Raw genomic sequence first — 12,650 nt, forward strand, 5'->3', positions numbered from 1 at the left:
TCTCCTATCTCCCCTTCTGCTGGTGCTCTCTCCCACCAGTAGATTAAATATGGATATACATATTTCGCTAATTTTTGATTAATGGGATATTTTTAGAAACTTGGGAACCTTGGACTTTTCCATTTAGTTTAAGTGATGGTTCAACTATGTTAGCTGCTAATGTGGTGTCATAATTTTAGCGCCTCAGAACAGGCAATTAGTAAAGATAGTTTTTTTAAAGTTTATTTTTATTGTTTATTTATTTGAGAGAGAGACAGAGAGTGGGGAAGAGAGGGAGAAGCAGGCTCCCTGGTGAGCAAGGAGCCTCATGTGGGATCATGACCTAAGCCAAAGGCAGATGCTTAACTGACTGAGCCACCCAGCACCCCTAAAGATAGGAGATTTTAGACAATGGAAGAGTATACTATCATTTTTTTTTTCGTAGAATGGGCAAGCAGTTTTCTTTTTTAAAGTAACAGCTTTATTGAGATGCAATTCACATAATGTGTACAGTTCAGTACTAGTTTTTAGTATATTCACAAAGTTGTGTATTGATCACCACTATCTAATTCCAGAACAACTTTAATACTCCCCAAAAAGAAACCCCATACAAATTTGCAGTCATTCCCCATTTCCTCCTTTACTCAGCCCCTTGGAAACCACTAATCCACTTTGTGTCCCTGTGATTTACTATTCTGGACCTTTCCTTTAAATGGAATCATACAATATGTGGCCTTTGGCTTATTTCATTTAGTGTAACATTTTCAAGGTTCAGGTGTCTTGTAGCATGTATCTAAACTTCATTCCTTTTTAAAAATGCCCAAATATTTTGTTGTATGGATATACCATATTTTGTTTTTACATTCATCGGTTGGTAGACAGCTGGGTTGTTTCTACTTTTTGATTATTATGAATAATGCTGCTGTGAACATTAGTATACAGGTTTTTGTGTGGACATATGTTTTCATTTCTCTTGGGAGTGGAATTGTTTTGCTCTATGGTAACTCTGTGTTTCACTTTTTGAGGAACCAAACTATTTTCCAAAGTGGCTCCATCTTTTTACGTTTTCATCAGCAATGTATGAGGATTTCAGTTTCTCTACATTCTTGCTAACATTTTATTGTCCGAGCAGTTCCCTTTTGACTAGTGTAAGTCTTAATGCTTTATACTTTGGTCATTTGCAAGTCATAGGGTAATGCCATCGGTGTATATGTAGTCTTAATGGTTTTCATAAGGTAGTCAAAAAGAGGAGAAAATGAAAATGTAGAACTATAATGAAATGCTGGATTAAGAAAGATTTATACAAAGTAGACTTATTGAAATATTTTTTATCATATTAATTTATCTGAAAATTAAGGTAATATCCTAAGAAAAATGACTGAATTAGGAGTTTAAAAAAGTTCTCAACTCTTAGAGATCATAGTTAGTTTACCTTTTGAGCATGCCATTTGCACAACTATGTACACACATGACTACTCCAAGAATTATTTTTCCTCTTTTATGCTGACTTGTCAACTGTTATTATCTCCCAAAACATCGTTTTTTTTTTTTTTTTTTAAAGATTTTATTTATTGGGGCGCCTGGGTGGCTCAGTCGGTTAAGCGACTGCCTTCGGCTCAGGTCATGATCCTGGAGTCCCGGGATCGAGTCCTGCATCGGGCTCCCTGCTCAGCGGGGGGTCTGCTTCTCCCTCTGACCCTCCCCCCTCTCATGTGCTTGCTCTCTCTCATTCCCTCTCTCTCAAATAAATAAATAAAATCTTTAAAAAAAAAAAAAAGATTTTATTTATTTATTTGAGAGAGAGAGACACAGCGAGAGAGGGAACACAAGCCGGGGGTGTAGGAGAGGGAGAAGCAGGCTTCCCGCTGAGCAGGGAGCCATATGTGGTGATCGACCTGAGCCGAAGGCAGACGCTTAACAATTGAGCCACCCAGGCGCCCCTCCCAAAACATCGTTTTAATCTTCATTTAAAATTACTTACTCTGAAATACTTATTAAACTCACCTTTGCTCCACACTTTTCTTACTGCTCTCAGATTGAAGTATTAATCAGGAAGAAAAATTTGAAAGATAGTCTGTTGTCACGGTCATTGCTTTTCAGACTTTACAGTGCATATGAATCACCTGGGATCTTGTTAATATGCAAATTTCTGGACTAGAGTCTGCATTTCTAACAAGGTCTCAGGTTATGCCTTAGCTACAGGACTTTTGACTACGCTGTAAGAAGCAAGGATAGAGGTAGTGGGAGGAGAAGAGATAATTAACTCTTAGTGATATGTACTAGGTAATTATTGTGCTAATTATCTTTATCTTTACAGTAACTTTGTAAGATAGATATTATTTCCATTTTACAGTTAATTTAGGCTCGAAGAGGTTAAAGCCCAAGGTCACACAGCAAGTAAGTGGGAGTGTGGGAATTGCCGCCAAGGTCTGTCTGAGTCCAGACATGGACTTATCATGTTCTTATCACTGAACATCTTTTGACACATAAGAAATGGTATACTTAGAAAATAATCAATAAAGAAGGAAAGTACTTTGTAGACTTCCAGTTTTTAAAAAAGCTATTTAGAATTTTCAAAATTAGAAAATAGCACTCCTTCTTGCCTTTATGAACTTTATTTTTAAAAGAGGTTCCAAATGTTTAAATAATTGGTGTTTCTTGGTTTTGAATCTACTTGAGGCTGTAATGTGAAATGTAACCAAAGTCTCACTGTTAATTTTATGAGACTGATTTTAAGAGCAATTTGTAATAGCAGATATTGGGTAAAAATATTTGAAAGCAAGAGAGAACAAAATATTTCAAATGAAGGTTTTTTGTGTTGATTAAATGCAGAGGACTTCACAGAAGCTACCTCATCTGTATTGCCTCTAAAATATTTAACTTACTGTTTTTGTAGAGTCAGCGAGCCTCAGTGAACATGGTAATCGGTGACTTGAGTTTGATATCACCTGAACTGAAAATGGGAAAGCCTGCTTCTCCAAGTTCTGACTTGTATGCTTATGGCTGTCTTTTATTATGGGTATGTTATTTTTTTATTGAAATAGATTAGTCATATATAAAAAAATATATAAATATGTGTAAATATATTTATATATATTTAAGTATATAAAGTGATGATTTTATAGTGGTTTTCCTGAACATACTCCTCTGGATAAAAAGCAGTGGTAGCTTTTTAGTAAAAAAAAAATTAGTAGAAAATTGTTTTTTTCTTTCCCTTTTTGAAAAAAGTTTTATCATAAGCTATATACTTCCTATCATCTATTGTATACTTACTACCAATTGGCTTGATACATATTTTACATATCATGCTATTGTTTTATTAAAGTCAAGATTAACAGTAAAGATGATTTTGTCCTATATTAATCTATAAACGGTTCATGCATGTGGAAAAGAAATGTTAAATGAGCCTTGAGTAAGTGTTCCTGCTTTCACTATAAATCAAGTAGCTGCTTTTTTATCCATGGCTTAAATTTCTTCTTCCTACAAATTATGAGGGATTGAGTATTAACAAGGAGGGGATGTCTGTTTTTACTTCTTTTGCTTAACATTGTACTGGAGATTCTACCCCAGGGGTCAGCAAAGTTTTTTATTAAGGGCCAAATGGTAAATATTTTAGGCCTTGGGAGCCATATGGTCTCTGCTGCTGTGGAAAGTAGCCATAAATACATGTAAATGAATGAATGGCTCTGTTCCAATGAAGCTTTATTTATGGACATTGAAATTTGAATTTCATATAATTTTCATGTGCCATGAAATAGTATTCTTTAATTTTCTTTTAAACACTTAAAAATGTGAAAACTATTCTTGGTTTATAGGCTATACACAAAAAGCAGTGGCAAAGATTTGGTGTGCAGGCCATAGTTTGCTGATCCTGGTTTTACCCAGTATGATAAGTCAACAAAAAGAAATAAAAATGCACACAGTTTAAAAATGAAGAAGTAAAGCTGTTTTTATTCAAAGATGACATGATTAATTATGTGCAAACTTTAGGAATATACTTAAGAGCTACTAGAATTAACAAGTTTAGCAAGGTTGCAGGATGCAAAATCAGTATAATAATTAACTTTCTATATACTAGCAACAAACAATAGGAAATTGAAATTAAAAAGTCATTTACATGGGTATCAAAAATTTGGAATTTTTAGGGCTAAATATGACAAAAAATTTGCAAGACCTATACCCTGAAAACTATGATGTATTGTTGAGAGAAATTAAAGAAGACATAAATAAATGGAGAGCTGCATCATGGTCATGGACTGGAAGACTGAATGTTGTATGGATGTGAAGTCTCTTTTTTTTAAAGATTTTATTTTTGAGAGAGAGAGCAAGAGCATGAGCGGGGGAGGGGCAGAGGGAGAGGGAGAAGCAGACTCCCCAGTGAGCAGGGAGTCAGACTGACGTGGGGCTCCATCCCAGGACCCTGGGATCATGACCTGAGCTGAAGGCAATTAACGGACTGAGCCACCCAGGCACCCCTGGATGTGAATTCTTAAATAGGTCTATGGATTCAGTACAATTTCAACAAAAGTATTTCTAGGCCCTTTTATTTTTTCAACAGTAATTGACAATCAGGTATAATTTATATGAAAATACATAGGAACTGGGGTAGCTAAAACAGTTTTGAAAATTTAAACTACCTGATTTTAAGACTTAATAAAATTATAATGAATCAAACATTGTGATGTTGGTGTAAAGTTAGACATACAGATCAATGGAACAGAATAAAGGCAGTAGAAATAGATGAAATAGTAGAAATATATGATCAGTTACTTTTGACAAAGATTTCAAGGCAATTCTGTGAGGAAAAGGATCATCTTCAACAAATGGTGCTGTAACAGTTAGATATCTATATATAAAAAAACTGATTTAATCCTTGCACAATTTATAAAAATTAACTCTAAGTGTATATTAGATTTAAAGGTAAAACCGAAGTCTTTTATTTTATTTAAAATCAATTAACAGATAGTATATTATTAGTTTCAGATGTAGAGTTCAGTGATCCATTGGTTGCATATAACACCCAGTGCTCATTATATCAAGTGCACTCCTTAATGCCCATCACCCACTTACCCCATCTCCCCACCTCCCTCCCCTTCAGCAACCCCCAGTTTGTTTCCTATAGTTAAGAGTCTCTTATGATTTGTCTCTCTCTCTGATTTCATCTTATTTTTCCCTCCCTTCCCCTATGTTCATCTGTTTTGCTTCTTAAATTCCACATATGCATGAAATCATATATTTGTCTTTCTCTGATTGACTTACTTTGTTTAGCATAATACCCTCTAGTTCCATCCACGTCGTTGCAAATGGTAAGAATTCATTTTTTTGATAGCTGAGTAATAATATATACCACACCTTTATCCGTTCATCAGTGGATGGACATCTGGGCTCTTTTCCATATTTTGGCTATTGTGGACATTACTGCTATGAACATTGGGGTGCATATGCCCCTTAGAATCACTATTAAAACCTAAGTCTTTAAAACTGGAATAAAACATAGGAGATAATTTTATTGACTTTGAGTTTGGCAAAGATTTCTTGTAATAGGATATTAAAAAACATCAAGTATAAAAGAAAAAAATCAATAATTCGGATTTGATCAAAATTTAAAACTTTGCTCTTCAAAAGACACTGTTACAAAAATGAAGGGCAAGACATACAGACTGGGAGAAAGTATTTGCAAAAGACTTGTATTTCGTTTACAAAGAACTCTTAAAACTCAAAAATAAGACAACTCAGTTTAAAAGTGGGCAGAATTGTTTAAATAGACGTTTTATGAAATAAGATATCTGTATGGTAAATAAACATGTATCTTTAGTTATTAGGCAAAAGCAAATTAAAACTGAAATAATATACTACTACACCCCCACAAGGATGCCTAAAATTAAAAAGAGTGACCATACCAAGTGTTGACTAAGATGTGGAGCAGCTGCATCTCTCATATATTGCTGAGAGGAATGTAAGTGGAGCAACCACTCTGGAAAACAAAATTTGGCAGTTTGTTAAAAGGTTAAAGATAAACCTGCCATGTGACCCAGCCATTTTTACTCCTAGGTAGTTAGCCAAGAGAAATGAAAGCATATGTCCACACAGAGTTGTATGCAAATATTCAAAGACATTTTATTTGTAATAGCCCAAAACTAGGAACAACTGAAATATCCATCAACTAGATGAATGGATAAACAGTTTGCTGTCTATCCATTGGAATACTACTAGCAATAAAAAGGAAAGAACTATTAATACACCCAATAATATGGAAGAATCTTAAAATAATCCTGCCAACCTAAAGAAGCCATATAAACTTCTGAAAAATGTACACTTACCTATAGTGATATAAAGGAGATCATTAATGCTCTGGCATCTGAGGGTAGAGGGGAAGGGGGAGGGATGGATTACAAAGTGGCATGACAGAATTTTTTGGCATGATCACTGAGTTCCATTAGCTTGATTGTGGTGATTTTGTAGGTATATACATATATCAAAACTAATCATATTACTTTAAATATATGTAGTTTGTTGAACATCAATTATATCTCAATAAAGCTGTTACCAAAATCATTGGGAATCTCCCCATTTAATTATTTACAAGTTTTAGCCTTTTGCTGGCTTGTGTAGTTAGAGCTCAGTTTCATAGAACCATCATAGTCATAGAAATAATTAAACTGGCATCATTTTAATCATTGCTTCAGTAATCTGTTTCTTCTTTACATCAAAGGGATGAAAGTAAATGTGTTGTATATTTTTATGTTCTTCAGAGCTGTCATAAAATATCATTTATGTATGGTAATAGTCTTTATTTCATCTATTTTCTTTCTTCATCAAATGGTAGTAAAGAGCTCTGTATGAGTCCGTATACTATTGTACTGAATTTCTGCTCTTCTTTAATGTTAAGGTCTTTTAAAAATTAATTTAATTTAATTTAATTTTTTAAAGTAATCTCTGTGCCCAATGTGGGGCTTGAACTCATAACCCTGAAATCAAGAGTTGCATGCTCTACCAACTGAGCCAGCCAGGCACCCCTAAAACTTTATTTTTTAACTAACATGTAATACAGTTGACTATTTTTGGCATACAGTCCTTTGAAGATTTTCTCTTATTTCCCTCTAAAAGCTTTATAGTTACATGCTTTACATTTAGATCTAGGATTAATTTTAATGTAGTTTTTGTTTAAGGAGTGAGGTTTATGTCAATGTCTGTGTTCTTTGCATATGGATGTCCAGTTGTTCCAACACCATTTGTTAAAAAGACTTCTTTTTTTTAAACAAAAATACAAGAGAACAAATCTACACCTTTATTTATTTACTTTTCATTAAATTTAAATCCCTGAGGGGTACAGCATCACACGGATTTTGTGGCCACTGGCTTTAGCAGGAAGGTTGCTTCAGAATTTGGCACGAACCGTGCCACTGTTTCCATGAGCACAAGTTACTTTTCCCCAGATTACTCTGGTTTTGTTTGGTTTGCCACCAGGAGTCACTATATTGTTCTTTGCTTTGTACACATAAGCACATCTCTTGCCTAGATAGAATTCCGTTTCATCTCGAGCATTAACACCTTCGATTTTAAGAAGAGCTGTGTGCTCCCTCTGGTTCCAGAGACCCCGCTTATAGCCAGCAAAAATGGCCTTGGACCACAGCCTTCCAGACATTATTTGATGTTATAGGAGTCCTGTTCCCAGCAGGCCTCCACAGACTCCAAGATGGCCAAAAAGACTTATTTTCTACTGACTTTCCTTGGCATCTTTGTAAAGCATTAGTTGGTCATGTTTGTGTAAGTCTGTTTCTGGACTCTCTATTCTGTTCCATTGATCTATATATTTATCTGTTTACTAATACCACACTGTCTTGATTATTGTATCTTTATGGTAAGTCTTAAGAATTGGGTAGTAGGTACAGGGTCAGTGGTCTGGGCCTGGGCCATTATGCAGGTGCGGTTGCTTGTGGCAGCCCGGCCCAGCCATGGTGCAGGCCTGGTACATGGATGAGTCCACCAGCCACCAGAGGAGGCCCCACCACACCATGCCCGGCCATCTCGTCAGCCTGGAGCAGCTGTGCTGGCTCAGAGTTCTTTACTGGAAGCTGGCTGCTGACAAATATGAGAAGGATCAAGAATTAGAGAAGATCTGAAGAGAGAGAAACTACTCCTGGATGGATATAATAACCATATGTGAAGATAAACTACCAAATTATGAAGAAAAGATTAAGATGTTCTATGAGGAGCATTTGCACCTGGATGATGAATAGATCTGCTATATCTTGGATGGCAGTGGGTATTTTGATGTGAGAGATAAAGAGGACCAGTGGATCCTCATTTTCATGGAAGAAGGAAAGATGATAACTCTTTCTGCAGGGATTTATCGCCACTTCACACTGGAAGAAAGGAGCTACATGAAGGCCATGGGGCTATTTGTGGGAGAACTGGTGTGCATGGTGTACAACTGGCTGGCTGACCATTTCGAGGGCAGTACATGGAAATTTTGGGTCAGACAAGGTAGAGGTGCTTCTGGGATCTAGCTCACCCTTTGCCCTTGTGAATGTCCTGAACATGATCACAACAGAGAACCAGTCCTTTTCCCTTGCTTTTATATTGTAGACTTGGGGCTAGGTGAGCTTTCCTTTGCAAGATTATTTGATTAGAGTATGTTTTAATGAAAGGAACTTTATTGTAAAAGTGATTTTTACGTGGGAGAAACTGAGAATGTGGACAAATCTCATTCATCTTACCTAATTCAAGATCAGTGGTCAGCAACCCTGCGTCAGCACATGCGTTCACCTTTAACCTGAATGAGAGTCATCTCCCCAAATGTAAGTGCCACGCTGCTCCATCTGGACCTGGTTTTTTGTAAGCAGATGTTGGTTGATGCCATGCCTACTTTGTAAGAAGGTGTCATAGTTGATGATGGTACTTGCCAGGTAGAAGACACTTCTCTCCCAGAACTGAGCGGGGAGTGCTGTTGGGGGCAAGCTCTCATATTAGTGGGAGGATACATGGAGTCGCTTATGCCACTTTCTTGTTCAAAATAAAGTAGCTGCCTTAATTTTATACTCTTGGCTTGGAGTCCTTATATTTAGGTGTATGTATTATTCATTAAATCACCCCATTTAGAAAAAAAAAGAATTGGGTAGTATAATTAGTGTGAATTTCTTCGTCAAATTGTTTTAGCTATTTGGATATCTTTACCTTTCTATATACATTTTCAGAAACAGCTTACCTATATGTACCAAAAACCCTGCTGTGATTTTAATTGGAATTGTATTAAATCTGTAGGTCAATATGGGGAGAATTGACATCTTTACCAGGTTGATCCATGAACTCCATTTATTTAGGTTTTCTTTGATTTTTTTAAATTTTATTTTTTAAAGATTTTATTTGAGAGAGAGAATGAGAGAGAGAGAGAGCACACGGGAGGGGGGAGGGTCAGAGGGAGAAGCAGACTTCCTGTTGAGCAGGGAGCCCGATGTGGGACTCGATCCTGGGACTCTAGGATCATGACCTGAGCTGAAGACAGTTCTTTAACCAACTGAGCCACCCAGGTGCCCTGATTTTTTTTTTTTTAAATCGGCTTTTGGTATTTTGAGCTTGGAGATCCTATATGTTTGTTATTAGATTTATACCTAAGTATTTCATTTTTTGGAGCTATTGTGGTATTTTAAAAAAGTTTTATTTTTTTTAGTTCAAGTTCTTTTTATTTCAAAATAATTATTTTATTGATAGGAAAGTTAGTTTAGTACTAAAGATTATGTATACTTTCATCTTCCTTCTCAAAGAATTAGGCAAGTTATAGCAAAAACATACAGTGCAAAATTTATAAAATGACAGGAAGTCAAGACCTACGGGCTGTGTTTGAAAAGGCATTATTCAGAGTTAAATGGGAACCATTCATTATTAAAGGATCATATTTCCACGGCCATGAATGGATGACTATCACTTTATGGCTTTTAAAAGTTTTAGAATTAGCAAAAATAAAAATAACAGCTTATTTGATATTAAAACTGTAAAATAGACTAGATATTTTGGTCACATCATAAGATATTTTGGTTTTGAGTTATTTTTTGTTATGATACCCAGATTAAATGATGGAAATATTCTGAAGATTGCTTTCAACTACAGAAAACTAGTGTTTGAGTGTTCACGACCCTTCTACCTCCAGTAAACCATAACTTTTCACTGGTACATTTGAAAGGTTGTTTTGTCTTAAAGTCATTTGTATTAAGATTCTTCAATTTTTGGGATGCCTGGGTGGCTCAGATGGTTAAGCATCTACCTTCAGCTCAGGTTGTGATCCCAGGGTCTTGGGATTGAGTTCCACATTGGACTCCTTGCTCAGCAGGGACCCTCCTTCTCACTCTGCCTCCTGCTTCCTCTGGTTGTGCTTTCTCTCTCCCTCTCCCTGACAGATAAATAAATAAAATCTTTTGTTGTTGTTGTTTTGTTGTTTTTTAAAGATTTTATTTATTTATTTATTTTTAAAGAGAAAGAGCACAGAGGGAGAGGGATAGGGACAAACAGACTCCCTACTGAGTGCAGAGCCTGATGACCCTGGGATCATGACCTGAGCTGAAGGCAGATGCCTAACTGACTGAGCCACCCAGGTGCCCCATAAATAAAATCTTAAAAAAAAAAAAAAGATAAAAAAAAAGATTCTTCAATTCTTTTTAGGTTACAATGAAATTCTTTTTTTGAAAGATTTTATTTATTTTAGAGAGTGCGTGTGTGTGGGCATGCGAGTAGGGGAGGGGCAGAAGAGGAGAGGGAGGGAGAGGGAGAGAATCTCAGGCAGACTTGGAGTGAGCGTGGAGCCCGCTACTGGTTCCATCTCATGACCCTGAGATCATGACCCTGATGTCATGGCTTTAGCCGAAACCAAGAGTCAGATGCTTAACTGACTGAGCCTCCCAGGGGCCCCGGTTACAGTGAAATCCTTAAAGGCTTTGTTGGAAGCCAGTTGTAAAAATTAGAGCAATTCTGACATTGTTATATTGAAAAAACGTTTTCAAAACACAAAAATTGTGTTTGTGTGTGGGTGCTGTGAGGAAGCTGAATAATTTAAAGAGAAGTAAATGGTGCATTTCTTTTATTCAAATGACACTTTTTCAGCCTACTCTTATCTAAAATGCAACCCTTTCCCTGCTTTAGTTTTCTCTCAACATACTGTATATTTCTTTTATTTATGTTTATTATTGTCTGCTTCTGCCAATAGAATGTGAGCTTCTTGGGGGCAGCTTGTGTGTCTTACTTGCTGCTATATCTGCAATGTGCTGGGTGCAGAAGAGACACATATTAATTGACTGAATGCATGTCTTTATGGTATCAGAATGAATGTTTAAGTTTTAGCCACAATTATATACTGAAGTAGTAGGCTTTTTTTTTTTTTTAAGTATACCATGTTTTCTTGGTGAGTTCATCTACTCATTTCTTATTTATGTCTCCTTGTACATTTCTTTGGAGCCTTGTTTGAAGATTTTTTAAAAACTCCAACTCATAATGTATTTCTAGGAGATGTTAGTAATCGTACTGATCCATTCAACAACTAACCTTGGGTTTTCTGGACCTTCTTAACAACTTGAGATGCATACCTTCTTGCAATTTCAGTTACTTTCTAAAACCACGATTTTGTGATCCTCTGTAATTTTTCTTTTACAGAAGTAGAATCCAGTCCAGTGCATTTTTATCTTGACAGGATTCCCTAATCTCTCATTTTACTGTAACTGCTCTTAAATCTCCAATGTTTTGTGCACTTGTATCAGCAACCTCCTAGCTTCTCTTCTTTCCTTCATCAACCTTGAACCCCATCATAGAACATCCAGACTGTATTCTCTTTTACTCCTTTTCTTCTCTTATGTAATCTGCTTTTCGAGGCCTATCTAACCTTATCTTCTGTGAGCTGTTTGGTGAGAAATCCTCTTCTTAGAAAGCCTTGCATGGACTTGTTTAACACTTCTTTTTAGAATTTAGGTGTACTTTTCACACATTATGCTTTGTTTTGATGCTTAATCCAAAAGTAAGAGACAGTGGGAAAAATAATATTCCATATCCTGTCATTTCTTTAGATCTAGCTTATGTGGCCTGTGATGTGTGCATGTCAGGAACATTCCAATAAGGAAGAAATCTTAGGAGAAGGAAAAGGGGTGGTGGCAGCCCCCTAAAATCTGGAAGTGATTCTAACATTATAAGCAGATTGAGTGGAATTGATCTCATTGTTGCAGATGGGATACTGGAGACTTAAGGGTTCCAGACTCAATGGACCCACTAATATTTCTAGTGTTCTCCTCTGTACAGAAATTTCCTGTTTCTGGACCTCCTTTGAGACCCAGTCAAGAACCTGAGACTCATCATTCCTTTTTTATTGGATCCAAGTGCAGAGAGCTTGGAGGAGTTCACCTCCCAAAGTGTGTTATTTTTGAGGATAGTTTATTCTGTTTAACTATATTTTTACTTTTTATTGTTTTTTCATCCCTGATGTTTCAGTATTTCTTCTTTTGTCATTTCCTTTGTTTTAAGAACTTCTTTTCACCACTTCTTTAAGATAAGTCGGCCAATGACAGATTCTTAGTTTTCCTTCATCTGAGAGCATCTTGATTTCACCTTCATTTCTGAAGAATACTTTTTGCTGTGTATGGAATTCTAGGTTTATATTTCTTTTTGCACTTGAAAAATGTTGTGCCACCTTCTTT

The 12,650-nt window shown here is 36.1% G+C and overlaps 1 protein-coding gene and 2 pseudogenes across 2 annotated transcripts in view; 2 read left to right on the forward strand and 1 right to left on the reverse strand.

Annotated features, from left to right (window-relative positions):
- Positions 1–12,650, forward strand: part of STK31 (serine/threonine kinase 31) — an 86,394-nt gene that overhangs the window by 55,921 nt on the left and 17,823 nt on the right. For both annotated transcript variants that reach the window (XM_035020753.1, XM_035020754.1), the window contains exon 22: positions 2,876–2,998. In XM_035020753.1, the coding sequence (XP_034876644.1) occupies positions 2,876–2,998 (123 nt within the window). The remainder of the gene's footprint in view (positions 1–2,875; positions 2,999–12,650) is intronic.
- LOC118020874 lies at positions 7,292–7,639 on the reverse strand (annotated as a pseudogene).
- On the forward strand, positions 7,807–9,284 carry LOC118020873 (annotated as a pseudogene).

The sequence above is a fragment of the Mirounga leonina genome, unplaced genomic scaffold (assembly GCF_011800145.1).
Source record: "Mirounga leonina isolate KUSES-001 unplaced genomic scaffold, KU_Mleo_1.0 Mir_174, whole genome shotgun sequence".
Lineage (NCBI taxonomy): Eukaryota > Metazoa > Chordata > Mammalia > Carnivora > Phocidae > Mirounga > Mirounga leonina.